This window comes from Mirounga leonina, unplaced genomic scaffold (genome assembly GCF_011800145.1).
Source record: "Mirounga leonina isolate KUSES-001 unplaced genomic scaffold, KU_Mleo_1.0 Mir_127, whole genome shotgun sequence".
NCBI lineage: Eukaryota > Metazoa > Chordata > Mammalia > Carnivora > Phocidae > Mirounga > Mirounga leonina.
The window spans coordinates 15,183,655-15,196,644 of NW_023270316.1; the positions used below are offsets into that span (position 1 = coordinate 15,183,655).

General features: G+C 45.6%; 1 protein-coding gene across 1 annotated transcript in view; it reads left to right on the plus strand.

Moving 5' to 3' along the window:
• The window catches only part of ABCC4 (ATP binding cassette subfamily C member 4), a 247,301-nt gene that overhangs the window by 78,811 nt on the left and 155,500 nt on the right, over nt 1-12,990 (plus strand). Inside the window, exons 9-11 of the mRNA XM_035003178.1 lie at nt 2,540-2,641; nt 8,022-8,111; nt 9,468-9,659. Of these exons, the coding sequence (XP_034859069.1) occupies nt 2,540-2,641; nt 8,022-8,111; nt 9,468-9,659 (384 nt within the window). The remainder of the gene's footprint in view (nt 1-2,539; nt 2,642-8,021; nt 8,112-9,467; nt 9,660-12,990) is intronic.

A 12,990-nucleotide genomic window follows, 5' to 3' on the forward strand; every position in this document is an offset into this window, starting at 1 on the left:
AAAGAGAGTTTGGGCTGGGCTGGCTTTAAAGCCTGCAAGGGAACTCTCATTGTCTGTCCGTTCTGCTGCCCTGCTCGACACCGGCGGGGGGCAGGAGGAGGGTCCCCAGCGAGCCCGGAGGAGTGGGGAATGAGCGAGCAGTCCACGCCTCACCCCAGCTGGCTCTTTGGGAGAAATGCACAGGAGTATGTTTTCCTGCACAGAGGAAACTTTGCACGTCCGGCTTTTACCGGTTCTTTTGAAGTCGAACGTGGAACTCAGATTTGTAGCTTTGTGACTGGTAGAAGGATTTTAATGACTTCAAGCGTGTTGACGATTTTTGGAGTAGCAGGTGACTTATATATTGTTTCCCGAAAATGCTTCCACAGACTTACTTCAGTTGCTTCCTACGTTGGTTAGGGTTAGGTTTGCCCCAGAATACCCACATGAAAGTTGCGTATACAGGGTAGTTGATTTCTTTCTCCTGCACAAATCTTCCTAAGGTTGTGTGTTGGTTTCCTAGGACTGCTGTAACAAAGTATTACAAACTTAGGTGGATCAGAGCAACAGAAATTTGTGGTTGCACAGTTCTGGAGGCCTGAAGTCTGAAATCAAGGTGTCCTCAAGGTCACGAGCCCTCTGAAAGCCATAAGGGAGACTCCTTCCATGCATTCTCTGGCTTCGTGGTTGCCGGCTGACCATGACGTTTCTCAGCTTGCTGTTGCCGTCACTCTGATCTCTGTCTTCATGGTCTCCTCGCTGGTTTCTGCCTGTGTGTCTCTGCATCTTTAACATTTTATTTTTAAGTAATCTCAATACCCAACGTGGGCCTCGAACTCACATCCCAGAGATTAAGAGTCACATCCTCCACAGATTGAGCCCACCAGGCGCCCCTCTGTATCTTCTTATAAGGGCACCAGTCTCATTGGATTTAGAGCTCACCCTACTCCATTATGACCTCACCTTAATTGCATCTGCAACGATCCCATTTCTGAATAAAGTCAAATTTTGAGGTCATTGGGTTTATGACTTCAGCATATCCTTTTGGGAGGACAGAGTTCACCCCCTAAGAAGTTCCATGGCTAGTATTCATTCTGTGGTGTTAGAGACCCAGACGCTTTCTTTCTTATTATTTCGCTGTGTGGGGCCTTGGCTAAGCTGACAGCTTCCAAGCCACTGGGTGGAAAAAGGGTTCTTGGACATTGTCACTTCCACTGGCTTGAACTTAATCATGTGGCTACACACAGCTCCTTGGGAGGCTGGGAAGAGGAGTCCCTTTTCCAGGCTGCCACGCACCAGCTGTGAATTAGGGTCTTGTTTCCCCAGGAGAATGAGAGCAGATTTTGAGGGCTGTTAACAGTCTCTGCCACACGTTCAAAGTTTTGGGGGCGGGGGGGGAAGTGGTATTGGTTGTTTATCTCATTTCTGTACCGATGCAGCTTTTCTCGTGGAATTATGTCTAGCCTTTGCAGAGCAAGAAGGTGTTTTCCTATATATGTGATTATGTTACATTTGTTAAGGTTAGCAGGACTTCATTTAATTCAGTCAGATTGCAGTGGGCAGCAGCTAACTCTGTGGAAAAGAGCAGGAAGTGCAAGATGTAGCCATTTTGGCTGCCGAGGGTATTTACTAAGGAGAAAAGACAGGGAGAATGAAAAACGCTTGTAAAATATTTTTTAAGAGCTAGAAACTTATTAGGAGCATTTTTTTTTTTTTAAGAATGATGACAAGGGAGGGGCACCTGGGTGGCTCCGTTGGTTAAGCATCTGACTTTGGCTCAGGTAATGATCTCGGGGTCCTGGGATCGAGCCCCACATCGGGCTCCCCTGCTCAGCGGGGAGTCTGCGTCTCTCAACGTCAACACCCCCCCCACCGCCCTCCCTCCACCCCTGCCCATACATGCTCTCTCTCTCTCAAATTAAAAAAAAAAAAAAGAATGATGACAAGGGATAGTTAATGACGAATGATATGCTGATTTGACACGTCCAGGGAGAAAGTGTACCTAAGCGCCCAGGGCAAGGTCACAGTAAATAAATGGGCAGAGCCATATTTTTCATTTGGAGTCTCTGCCATTGGTCTCGTGTCCCCAGCCTGTCCTTTTGGGCCAACTTGATTCCTGAAGGCCGGAGGGTGGCCTTCATCATTGTGTTCCCAACATCTGGCGTGGTGCTTGGCACATGGTGGGATTAGGTAAATATTTATGGAAATCATTTCCTACCAACTCCCCCGTTTATTGTTCATAACACAGAAGTAACACAATAAAAATGTCCGGGTTCTAAATGTGTTCGCTGTTTGGAGCTGTATTTTCTCTTTAGGGAAGAATCAGGACACTTGTTGAGAAGGTTACAAAGATAGCTTTGTGAACTCTTTGTGTATATACACTCTATTATATAATTATATAATACATACTGCATTGTGATTTTTGTCAAGCCTTCAAATACAGTTGGCAAAGTGATGTGCGGACTGTGTAAAATGCTACATTGCAAATTCCCATGAAAGCAATTACTTTTGCGTATGCTTTGTTCCTGCAGTTCAGCTTGCCTTTTTCTTTCTTCTGCAGAACTTTCTGTTACTTGATGAGATCTCACAGCGCACCCCTCAGCTGCCATCAGATGGTAAAATGATAGTGCACGTGCAAGACTTCACTGCCTTTTGGGATAAGGTAACGAATCCTCTCCCTTATGAGATCACAACTACTAAAGGACAACTGGGCATGTAGATGTAATAGTGAATTTTGAGATTTTTCTCACACCATATAAAATGTGACTAGCCTCATTTACTTGAGAGTATGTTATAAAAATTCTCAAAAGATAGAGATTAAGTATAAAATCGGTCAAAGGCATTTGACATGCTATTCGTTATCTTTAAGAGACCTTTCCAAGTATTATCACATTTTTTTGAATAAGTACATAAGCTTGCAATGTTAGAATTTATAGGGTTGAACAGACAAGTGATAGAGTACAGAGTGGGTTAACTAACAAATATGCATTGTTATAGATGAGAGACTTTGGGGAATCTGTGTATGTTTTTAACTTTGATGCTCTCAGACCATCTTATTACACATTGAATGAAGCCCATGATGTGGATATTCGCTGTGGGGTAGGGTGATGGCCCCCCCTGTGCTAAGCTTCTGGAAGGTTCTGGCTCTTTGGTGGCCACCAAGGGCAGGGAGGAGGCAGCAGGCGGGCTTAGTAGGTGCCAGTGATTCCCCACTTAAGGGTTTCGCTCCGTGGCAAGCTGACAGAATAGGTGAGGTCATGAGGGTTTTCTGACACTTGGCCTCTTTATGACATTTAGGCAAATGGGAAATACAGGAGAGACCACTCTCACGTTCTCAGCTTTGCAGGCCCAGTGCAGCCTCCCTTGTCCAAAACTGAAATGCTTTCCTTGCCTGCTTCCCTGGTCTTCTATACGCATCTCCCGTCAGAGTCTGGGTTAGTCAGGCAAACGGACCTCATACCACCAGAGAGGGAATTTGTTACCGAGGCAGTGAAAGAACCAAGGAGCAAAGGGGGCGAATGGTGCTGTGTGAGGCAACCGAGAGATGAGCAATGGCGGGAGGGATGCAGGGAGGAGGCGGCCCCTACCAGAGGGTCACCCTCTTGGAGCCGAGCTCAGGAGCCTGGCTGCCAGCAGGAGTGGGGACTGCGGTGTGAGGGCCTGCTCTGTGGGCACCGCAGAGGTGAGGCGGCAGGTGGAGGTGCTGTGGGTGCCAGCCTACCCCCTGTCCTGCTCCTGGCCTCAGAGCGGTGCTCTCCAGGGCTGAGCTGCAGGTGGCTTGGAGGTCGGCAGGAGCCAGCTGCGAGCGTAGGAAGGGGAGGCTGAGGAGTGGGGCCCAGAGCCACACAGGTGCCCCCCCGGCACTTCTGCCCACCTCCCCTCCGGTCTCCCTGCTCTCAGGGCTGCGAGCGTCCTAACCCTGGAGCCTGCCTGTCTTTTCGTGCCTGTGACTCCGTATCTTGCCACCCATGCCTTGTTGGCCTGCCTCTCACGCGATGCCCGCCGTCCGTACCGACCAAACAGTAGCATGTGCCTAAGCGCAGGGAGCCACGTCACACCATTGCACGTGGATGCTCACACCAGGTGCCTTACCTCACCTGACCGTTTCCACCTTGGTGCGGCGGATTCCCTCCTGCTTGATCGTGCTCATCGTGATTACACTGGAAGCACTTCTAGAAAGCACCACTGAAATTCCCCTCTCTGAATGCCGTGGAAGTCGAAAGCACTGACGTAGTTAACACACACTTTGTATGATGACCAGGTGGCTTTTGTGCCAAACCCTGCAGCACCGTAGAACGAGCGGTTCTGTTCTTTTCCCTAATGCTCACTAACATGTTCTCAGACTTCTCTGCAGCTTGCACTGTCGGACAGGACACCCCGTTCTGGTGTCCCGGCCTCGTCTGTGGAAGGATTGTGCCTCTTGCCGGGAGCCATGAGGGCCTGTCAGGTTAGGTCACAGATGAGGGAGCCTTGGGTGTGGGGAGGGGCACAGACCTTGGGGCTTTGGGAGAGAAGCTGAGGCCGAATGCAGCGCTTGCTGGGTTGGGAGGCAGAAGGACGTGGACGTTCTAACCAGCTGCACTAGACAGCCGGGTGGGTCGCTGGGCAAAGGTCTCCCCAACCTGGTTTCATTCACGAAGTGTAATGCACTTAGTTTCAGTCTGTCAGCTTTGAAGTGCATGGTCTGGTGGGAACCTCTAAGCCGCCACAGGGCAGGAGTATTCGTCTGTGTGGTTCCTGGCTGCCTCCCTGGGGCCCAGCAGGTGTCTGGCACAGAGTGCAGGCCCGGCCTGCGTGCCTTGCCTTTGTGGAGACCGAGCGCCCCTGAACTGTCAGATGCTGCCCCCTGCTGGTCACGCTCGAGCAGCGCCCGACCCTGAAGCCTGCATAGGGAAGCGACTCCCTGTCTGGCCCCAGCAAGAAACTCTGGGGTGCGGGGAGCAGGAAGCCAGTGTTGGTATGTGGCTTATTAGTTTGTAGCCGTAACTGAGTCAAATGTAGTAAAATAGGAACTAGTTAGTTATGAGACATGAAGAAAGGAGTGGAGAAGCTTAAAAATATATTTCTATTCTTGAAATCAGGTTGTTTTTTTTTTTTTTTTTTTTTTTTTAAGATTTTATTTTTTTGACAGACACAGCGAGAGAGGGAACACAAGCAGGGGGAGTGGGAGAGGGAGAAGCAGGCTTCCCTCCGAGCAGGGAGCCCGATGCGGGGCTCGATGCGGGGCTCGATCCCAGGACCCTGGGATCATGACCTGAGCCGAAGGCAGACGCTTAACAACTGAGCCACCAAGGCGCCCTTGAAATCCAGGTTCTTAATAGGTTTTAGAATTCTGATAAAATCTGAGGCTGGTTTTTCTTTGGTGATAAAATGCAATTATCGTTGTTTTAGCACGTACCCATTTTATAATCAATTCAGTTCTTTCCAGAGAAATTTTTCATTTTGAAAATTATCCAGACCTTTTACTTCTCCTGCTGTGCATTTTCTTAATTGCATGTACCCGCTCAAGATGTAGAGAGAGGTCCTGAAGCTCATGACCGGAACGTTCAGGTCTGCACCTGTTTGTGGGAAGGTTAACTTGGCTGCCCAAACTCTGCTGCTTTTGCTTATCCGTGGGCGGGATTCTTCCTGCCACCATCCCAGGTCATTTTACTTGCAGGGGATGTTCTGAACAGCAGCTTCTGCCCTTTGTTTTTGAAGAATCCTTTTCTAGAATGCAGGAGGTGGCATTGCTTTGGATCAACTCTTGGTCAGTTTCCTGTGATATGGGAGGATCTTTCCCCACCTGTGTTTGCAGAACGCTAGCCACTTAAAAGCGGTCTTCAGAAAGGGTTTGGGATTCAGATAAATTGACTAGATCCTCAGCCATGGGGCTGTGCATGGTCAGGACTCAGAGAAGCATCCCAGGGGAAAGTAGGCGGAGATCAAAACAGGGGTAACAAAGCCCACAGTCAAGATTATCCCCATATAGTGGCTCTTTTTTTAAATTTCACCTTAAACAGTTCTGTATCAGTCTTCTGATAGTTTTCATATCTGGGTTTAGACTAACTTCTTAGAGTTGGCAACTACTACTGAGGTTCTATAATCTCAATTTAAACTATCCTTCTACTTATTTGTACCCTCTGCCTTTTGCTTAAAAGATAGATAATTCTAAGTATTGATTGTTGTTGAATGAGAAAAGGAAACCTTGTTTTGGTTTTTACCATGCTCTGCTAAGCTCTCCCTTCTTCCTCCAATACACCCCTCATTCTTAGCAATTGATTTTCTAATATTTGGAAGTTCTATATGGAAGTGAATCTAATTTGATCTCTTAAGGAGTAGATTGAACTGTGGAACTGTAAAACTGAACTTTTTTTTTAACGTGAGCACTTAAAATTTTCTTAACACTATAAGTCTTAGAATTTATAGAATGTTCAGGAGTACAACTTCTGATTAGCATGATTTTTGCTTTATCCTTTTTCCTTGTGTTGGATTCTGTGCTGTCGTGCACACCTCCATGTGTCTTTAGCAGTAGAAGTGCTTTGCTATCCCTGTTTAGGGCAGGTAAGCATGCTACAGATAGAAAACTCAGAATTTATCACTGTGGCCCACAATCCCATTCTCATTTACTCTGTTTTTGTTGGTGTTAAGTTTGATCTCTGATTACAGCCTTGACCACCACTGACAGGAGTCTTTTTGCCCAGAGTGACCTTATAATGTAAAGTGCCTTCTTGCTTCGTGAGCATTACTGAGATTCCTTCCTTACCAAATGAGAATTGGAGAGGTTATTGGAGATTTCAAATTACTTTTTAGCAAAGGGTCCCCGGCATGCCATGTACTTATGCTGCCACCTTGTGGGAGTTAATGAAATAGAAGATTAAAACCAAGGGTCATAATGTAAACTTTTAAAAACCTCCCATACTAAATACAAATCAAACCCACCATGAGATACCACCTCACGCCAGTCAGAATGGCTAAAATTAACAAGTCAGGAGAAGCAACAGATGTTGGTGAGAATGCAGAGAAAGGGAAACCCTCTTACACTGCTGGCGGGAAGGCAAGCTGGTGCAGCCACTCTGGAAAACAGTGGGGGTTCCTCAAGAAGTTAAAAACAGAGCTACCCTATGACCCAGCAATTGGACTACTAGGTATTTATCCAAAGGATACAAAAACATAGTGATTCGAAGGGGCACATGCACCCCGATGTTTATAGCAGCAACGTCCACGATAGCCTAACTATGGAAAGAGCCCAGATGTCCATTGACTGATGAATGGATAAAGAAGATGTGGTGTATATATACAATGGAATACTCCTCAACTGTCAAAAAGAATGAAATCTTGCCATTTGCAATGACATGGCTGGAGCTAGAGTGTATCATGCTAAGCGAAATAAGTCAGAGAAAGATAAATACCATATGATTTCACTCATATGTGGAATTTAAGAAACAAAACAGATGAACATAGGAGAAGGGAAGAGAAACGATAAAAAACAGAGGGAGGCAAACCATGAAAGACTCTTAACTCTGGGAAACAAACTGAGGGTTGCTGGAGGGGAGGTGGATGGGGGAATGGGGTAATTGGGTGGTGGGCATTGAGTCGGGCACATGATGTAATGAGCACTGGGTATTACATGCCACTGAGGAATCACTGAATTCTACCCCTGAAACTAATAATACAGTATATGTTAACTAAATTGAATTTAAATAAAATTATTTTTTAAATTGTGACAAAAATCCCCTCCCATACTGAATATTCTGTTAACTATATTCTTTAATGTTACTGTGTGCTAAGAAATTTTCATTTCAGTAGGGTGCCTTGTTATTTCTACCACTTAAATTCTGTGAGTGTCTAGAACTGGGCTCATACGCAAATCCAGAAGGAGAACAGATCTTCCGAAAGGCAGCTAAACCCCAGAGAAATAGAGTTGAGTGAAAAGGACTTCAGGACACAGTATCTTCAAATAGGAAGGAGACAGATGTGGTTTCTGTTCACATATCAGTGACTATGATTTTATTTTCTTCTGGAGGTGATTTGTGTTACTTCATTGAAACTTCACTTTGTAGGCATCAGAAACGCCAACCCTACAAGGCCTTTCCTTTACTGTGAGACCCGGGGAATTGTTAGCTGTGATCGGACCTGTGGGAGCAGGAAAGGTAAGTCATCAGCTGACTGCCACGCCACATCCCATATTAAATTCTTGAGGTTGGGCTATGTGTCACACAGTTTTGAATTGGGTATATCTAGAATGCATTTCTCAAAAGGGGTTCTATGGAGCATTAGTTTTGCAAGAAGGTTGCATGGCCAAATCAATTTGCTTAGTGTGTGTTGTGTTTTTCTTGGTGTGTCAAGTTGCACAGTTTGGAAATGCTTGTCTGGAAGTTGGATATCTCATTGAAGGTAATTCTTTACGTGACTGCTATTTGGGATAGAATGACCAAGAAAATGGGCCTTCTTTTTGTCAGAGCAAGATCTATAGGAAGTCTGGAGGTTGTAACGGCTCTTCTGGAAAACTTTAAACATTTCATTAGATGACTTCACCACGTCACATCACTGCACAGGTAGTAATTATGTGGCGCTGTGCTGGGAGCAAAAGATACACATGTAAGAAGGCTCGGACTCCTTTGCCCTCTAGAAGCAACCAGGACCTGGGGCAAGACAGATACACCAAAGGATTATTTCAGCTCAGCGTTAGGAGCATTCCGATAGCAGTAGGCACAGACGCACCACGTCCATTATGTTGTGAAAGACTTGAAGGAAGTGTGCATGCCGCGTTAGCCTGCTGCATCGGAAACAAAAATAGGGAAAGCTAAGTGTAGAACGTATAAATGATGGGGCGATTATTCAATGATGGGGCGATTATTTATTTATTAAATATTTTATTTATTTATTTGAGAGAGACACAGCTAGAGAGGAAACACAAGCGGGGGAGTGGGAGAGGGAGAAGCAGACTCCCCTCTGAGCAGGAGCCCAAGGTGGGCCTCGATCCCAGGACCCTGGGACCATGATCTGAGCCGAAGGCAGATGCTTAAGGACTGAGCCACCCTGGCGCCCCTGGGGCGATTCTTATGATGGGTTTTTTTCTCTTTGCAAACCTGACTCACTTCAGAGTGAGCCTTATGCATTGGATAGATGATTTACACATAGCCTTCCAGGAACAAGTATCTTGTCAAGTAAAGGATGCCTGGGGGCAGGGCCACCTGCGTCAAACCTCAGACTTACAAAGTGCACATCACACCATCCTCCTCTGTTGAGAATGGTCAACATTCTTAGTCTTTTGAGTACCACCTTTCATTTGGGGGAAACGCCATTGGGCAGAGCAGGCTGTGATCCTCTATTTTATGAGTGTTGAAATTTTTGATTGCACCTTCCAGGGCTGTACTTATTGTACTGAAAGGGAAGGAGCTCTGAGGTGTATCAAAGCCCCAGGGCTGGGGAAGGCTGCAAATGGCAGTGGCCGGTTCTGTGCTGGGTGCTTCTGCACACACGTACTTGTTTACCATCTGTTTCAGTCGTCACTGTTAAGTGCTGTTCTTGGGGAGCTGCCCCGGAGCCAGGGGCTGGTCAGCGTGCATGGAAGGATCGCCTACGTTTCTCAGCAGCCCTGGGTGTTTTCGGGAACTGTGAGGAGTAACATTTTATTTGGGAAGAAATACGAAAAGGAACGATACGAGAAAGTAATAAAGGCTTGTGCTTTGAAAAAGGTAAGGACTTTGGACTTACATGTAACTTGAAGGTCAAATAATAATAGTGTTGTTTAAACTACAAGGTTTACTTCCTTTTTTATGTTTGGAAGATCTTTGGACATTATTTAACACTTCACGGTGGTCTTGCGGGCAAATGGCACTGTATGAACCTGCTCATATACACTGCTGTTTTAATCCTGATGTGATGATGACATTCACAGGATGCCTTTTTGTTGTGTGAAGTTTTATTCACTTAAAAAAAAAAAAAGATTTTATTTATTTATTTAGAAAGCGTGAGTGAGAGGAGGGGCAGAGGGAGAGAGAGAATCTCAAGCAGACTCCACACTGAGCACGGAGCCCGGCATGGGGCTTGATCCCATGACCCTGAGATCGTGACCTGAGCCAAAATCAAGAGCCAGTCACTTAACCAACTGAGCCACCCAGGTGCCCCAAGTTTTATTCACTTTTAACTTTTTAAAGGGACAATTATAAAAATTTACAAAAGCAGAGAGAGTCGTGTAATGACCCCTCATGTACTCATCCCCCAGCTTCAACCACGCTCTGCTGGGGGCGAGTCTGTCTGCCCTGGTGCCCCTGTTCTCTGCCTTTCCACCTACACCCCGAATTCTGATGCAGAACGCAGACCTCATATAGTTCATCTGCAAATAGTTCCTTGGTTCTCTCTAAAAGGTAGGAATTCCTTTGAAAAGAAACCATGTTATCGTCCTTGAAAAATGACCACAGTTCCTTAATATCCTCAGCATTCTAGTCCAAGTTTACATTTCGTTAATTATCTCATGAGGGGATCTTGTCAGCCGTTGGTTTGAATTGGACTCCATGTAAGGTGTGCGCTTTGCACTTGGTTGATTCATCTTTTTCAGTCCACAGGTCTCCTCTCCACTTGATTTTTCATGTGTGATTTATTATTTAAAGAAAAGGAAATGCTTTAAAATTTCTTTTGAATACTACATCATTTCACAAGGGGAGAGATTATTTTCAGAAATGACATTGTTTTGCAGAAAATGGCAAGATGAATTGTTGAGTTGTGCTTGGGATTTAAGTAAAATGGATGAATGAAGGAGGAAAACGGAACTTACCTGATAGGAGAATATAATTAGCAAAAAAAGGGGAAAAAAAGGCACATACTGAGAAATACTGTGTGACTCCCCTTAGGTTATAAAAATCAGTGGATAAGAGCATTAAAGGGCTCACCCCGGGGTCTGTTCAATGCGGTCTGGACATCCGACTGTTCCTTTATGCTGTGTGTAAAAGGCTGGGACAGACTTTTAAAGGGAGGGTATTGAAGGCTCCACGCCAGCTTTGTGAAGCAATAGTAATTTTGCTTGAACAGTGGCTTGAACATCATAGATTTTATCAGATGAGTAGCATTTTATGATGTGGACAAAACATAATTGCTTGTTTAATGGGCTTCTATTTCTCTCCCCTGGGTCATTGTTAATGAGAGATGGTGTGTTTTCAGAAATGACATCAAGTTAGCCGTGATGGGCTGGATTTCTGTCAAGGCATGTACTGTATAGGAAGAGGGAGAAAGCAAATGTAAAACAGTAGTAATAACTCCCATTTATTCAGAGTCCATGTGCTGATCATTTCTCTGCCTGTCCCCTCTGCACGCACACACGCATGCACACAAAGGTATAGGAGTTTTTAATCTTTTACCAGGGCCTTTAATGGTACCGTCTTCATTTTATAGTTGCTAAAACTGAGGCTTATTGAGATGAAACGATTCACCTAAACCTTTGCAGCTCAGGTTTGCATTTGGCATGCCTCTGGATTCCATGCTTTTCCACGGGGCCTCCCAAACAAGGAAGTTTGTAAGGAAGAGAGCTCCTTTTACCATTGGGTAATGGAGGTGGAGACCAATGTGGCACTGATGGGGAGCTAGATGCCGAGAGACCGTGGCCTGGGGAGCCTGCTTCTCCCTCTTCTCCCCACTCGTGCTCTCTCTCTCTCTCTCTCTCTCTGTTACTATCTCTGTCTCTCTCTCTCAAATAAATAAATAAAATCTTAAAAAAAAAAATCCAGAGCTGGTTTTGAGGATGTCCAGTTCGAGCATCTAACAGGCATTTACACAGAGTTGCAACAATTATTCCAAAAAGGGGGAGAAGTCCTGAGGCAGACAGCATTATCAACTAATTGTTGCGTTTGCATGTTGCACCACAAGGAAGAGTCTTGTCACCGCAGTGGCTGCCGGGAGTGAGTGGCCAAAGAGGCCAGCGTGTGGTCCCCGTACCTTCGTGGTGTCCACTTCTGAAGATTTCAACCCTAACTGGGTACCAGTAGCTGAGGTTTTCCTTCTCATACTTACACCTCTGCCTTTTCTGTTCATAAGCCACCAGGTAACCCTGGTCAGCGTAATGGCCCTTTAAATATGGGTGGCTGTGCATGTCCAGGAGGAAGGATTTTTTTTTTTTTTTAAAGATTTTATTTATATGAGAGAGAGCACTAGAGGGGGGAGGGCCAGAGGGAGAAGCAGACTCCCTGCTGAGTAGGGAGCCCGATTCGGGACTCCATCCTGGGACTCCAGGATCATGACCTAAGCCGAAGGCAGTCGTTTAACCAACTGAGCCACCCAGGTGCCCCAAATTCTTCTTAGAAGAATTTCTAAGAGTAATAGATAAGTACTGACAATCTATACGGCCGATAACGTTCAAGACAGATACACAGGGGCGCCTGGGTGGCTTAGTCGTTAAGTGTCTGCCTTCGGCTCAGGTCCTGATCCCAGGGTCCTGGGATCGAGCCCCACATTGGGCTCCCTGCTCTGCGGGAAGCCTGCTTCTCCCTCTCCCACTCCCCCTGCTTGTGTTCCCTCTCTGGCTGTGTCTCTGTCAAATAAATAAAATATTAAAAAAAAAAAAAGACAGATACAAATGCGCCCAAATCATGAACAGCATTTTCACATACAATAGAAAAGTAAACTTGCCTTAATTTGCCTCCTACCACCAAGCCAGTTGCAAATGATATGTTTCACATTGACCCCTAACATGACAAGATAAATTATATTCAATTGCCTAAGAGGCTAAGGGAGCATTCCTGAAAAGAAGGGAATTAAATTTATTTGTAGCCTGAATAGATGTCACTTTTTAAATAATGAATAAATTTTGTGATTTTTAAAAAATATTTATTTGAGAGAGAGAAGGAGAGAGAGACAGGACGAGCAGGGGGTAAGGCAGAGGGAGAAGCAGACTCCCTGCTGAGCAGGAAGCCTGACAGGGGGCTCAATCCCAGGACTTGGAGATCATGACCCGAGCCAAAGGCAGACGTGTAACTGACTGAGCCACCCAGGTGCCATTTGGACATCAACTCTTTTTTTTTTTTTTTTTTTAAAGAT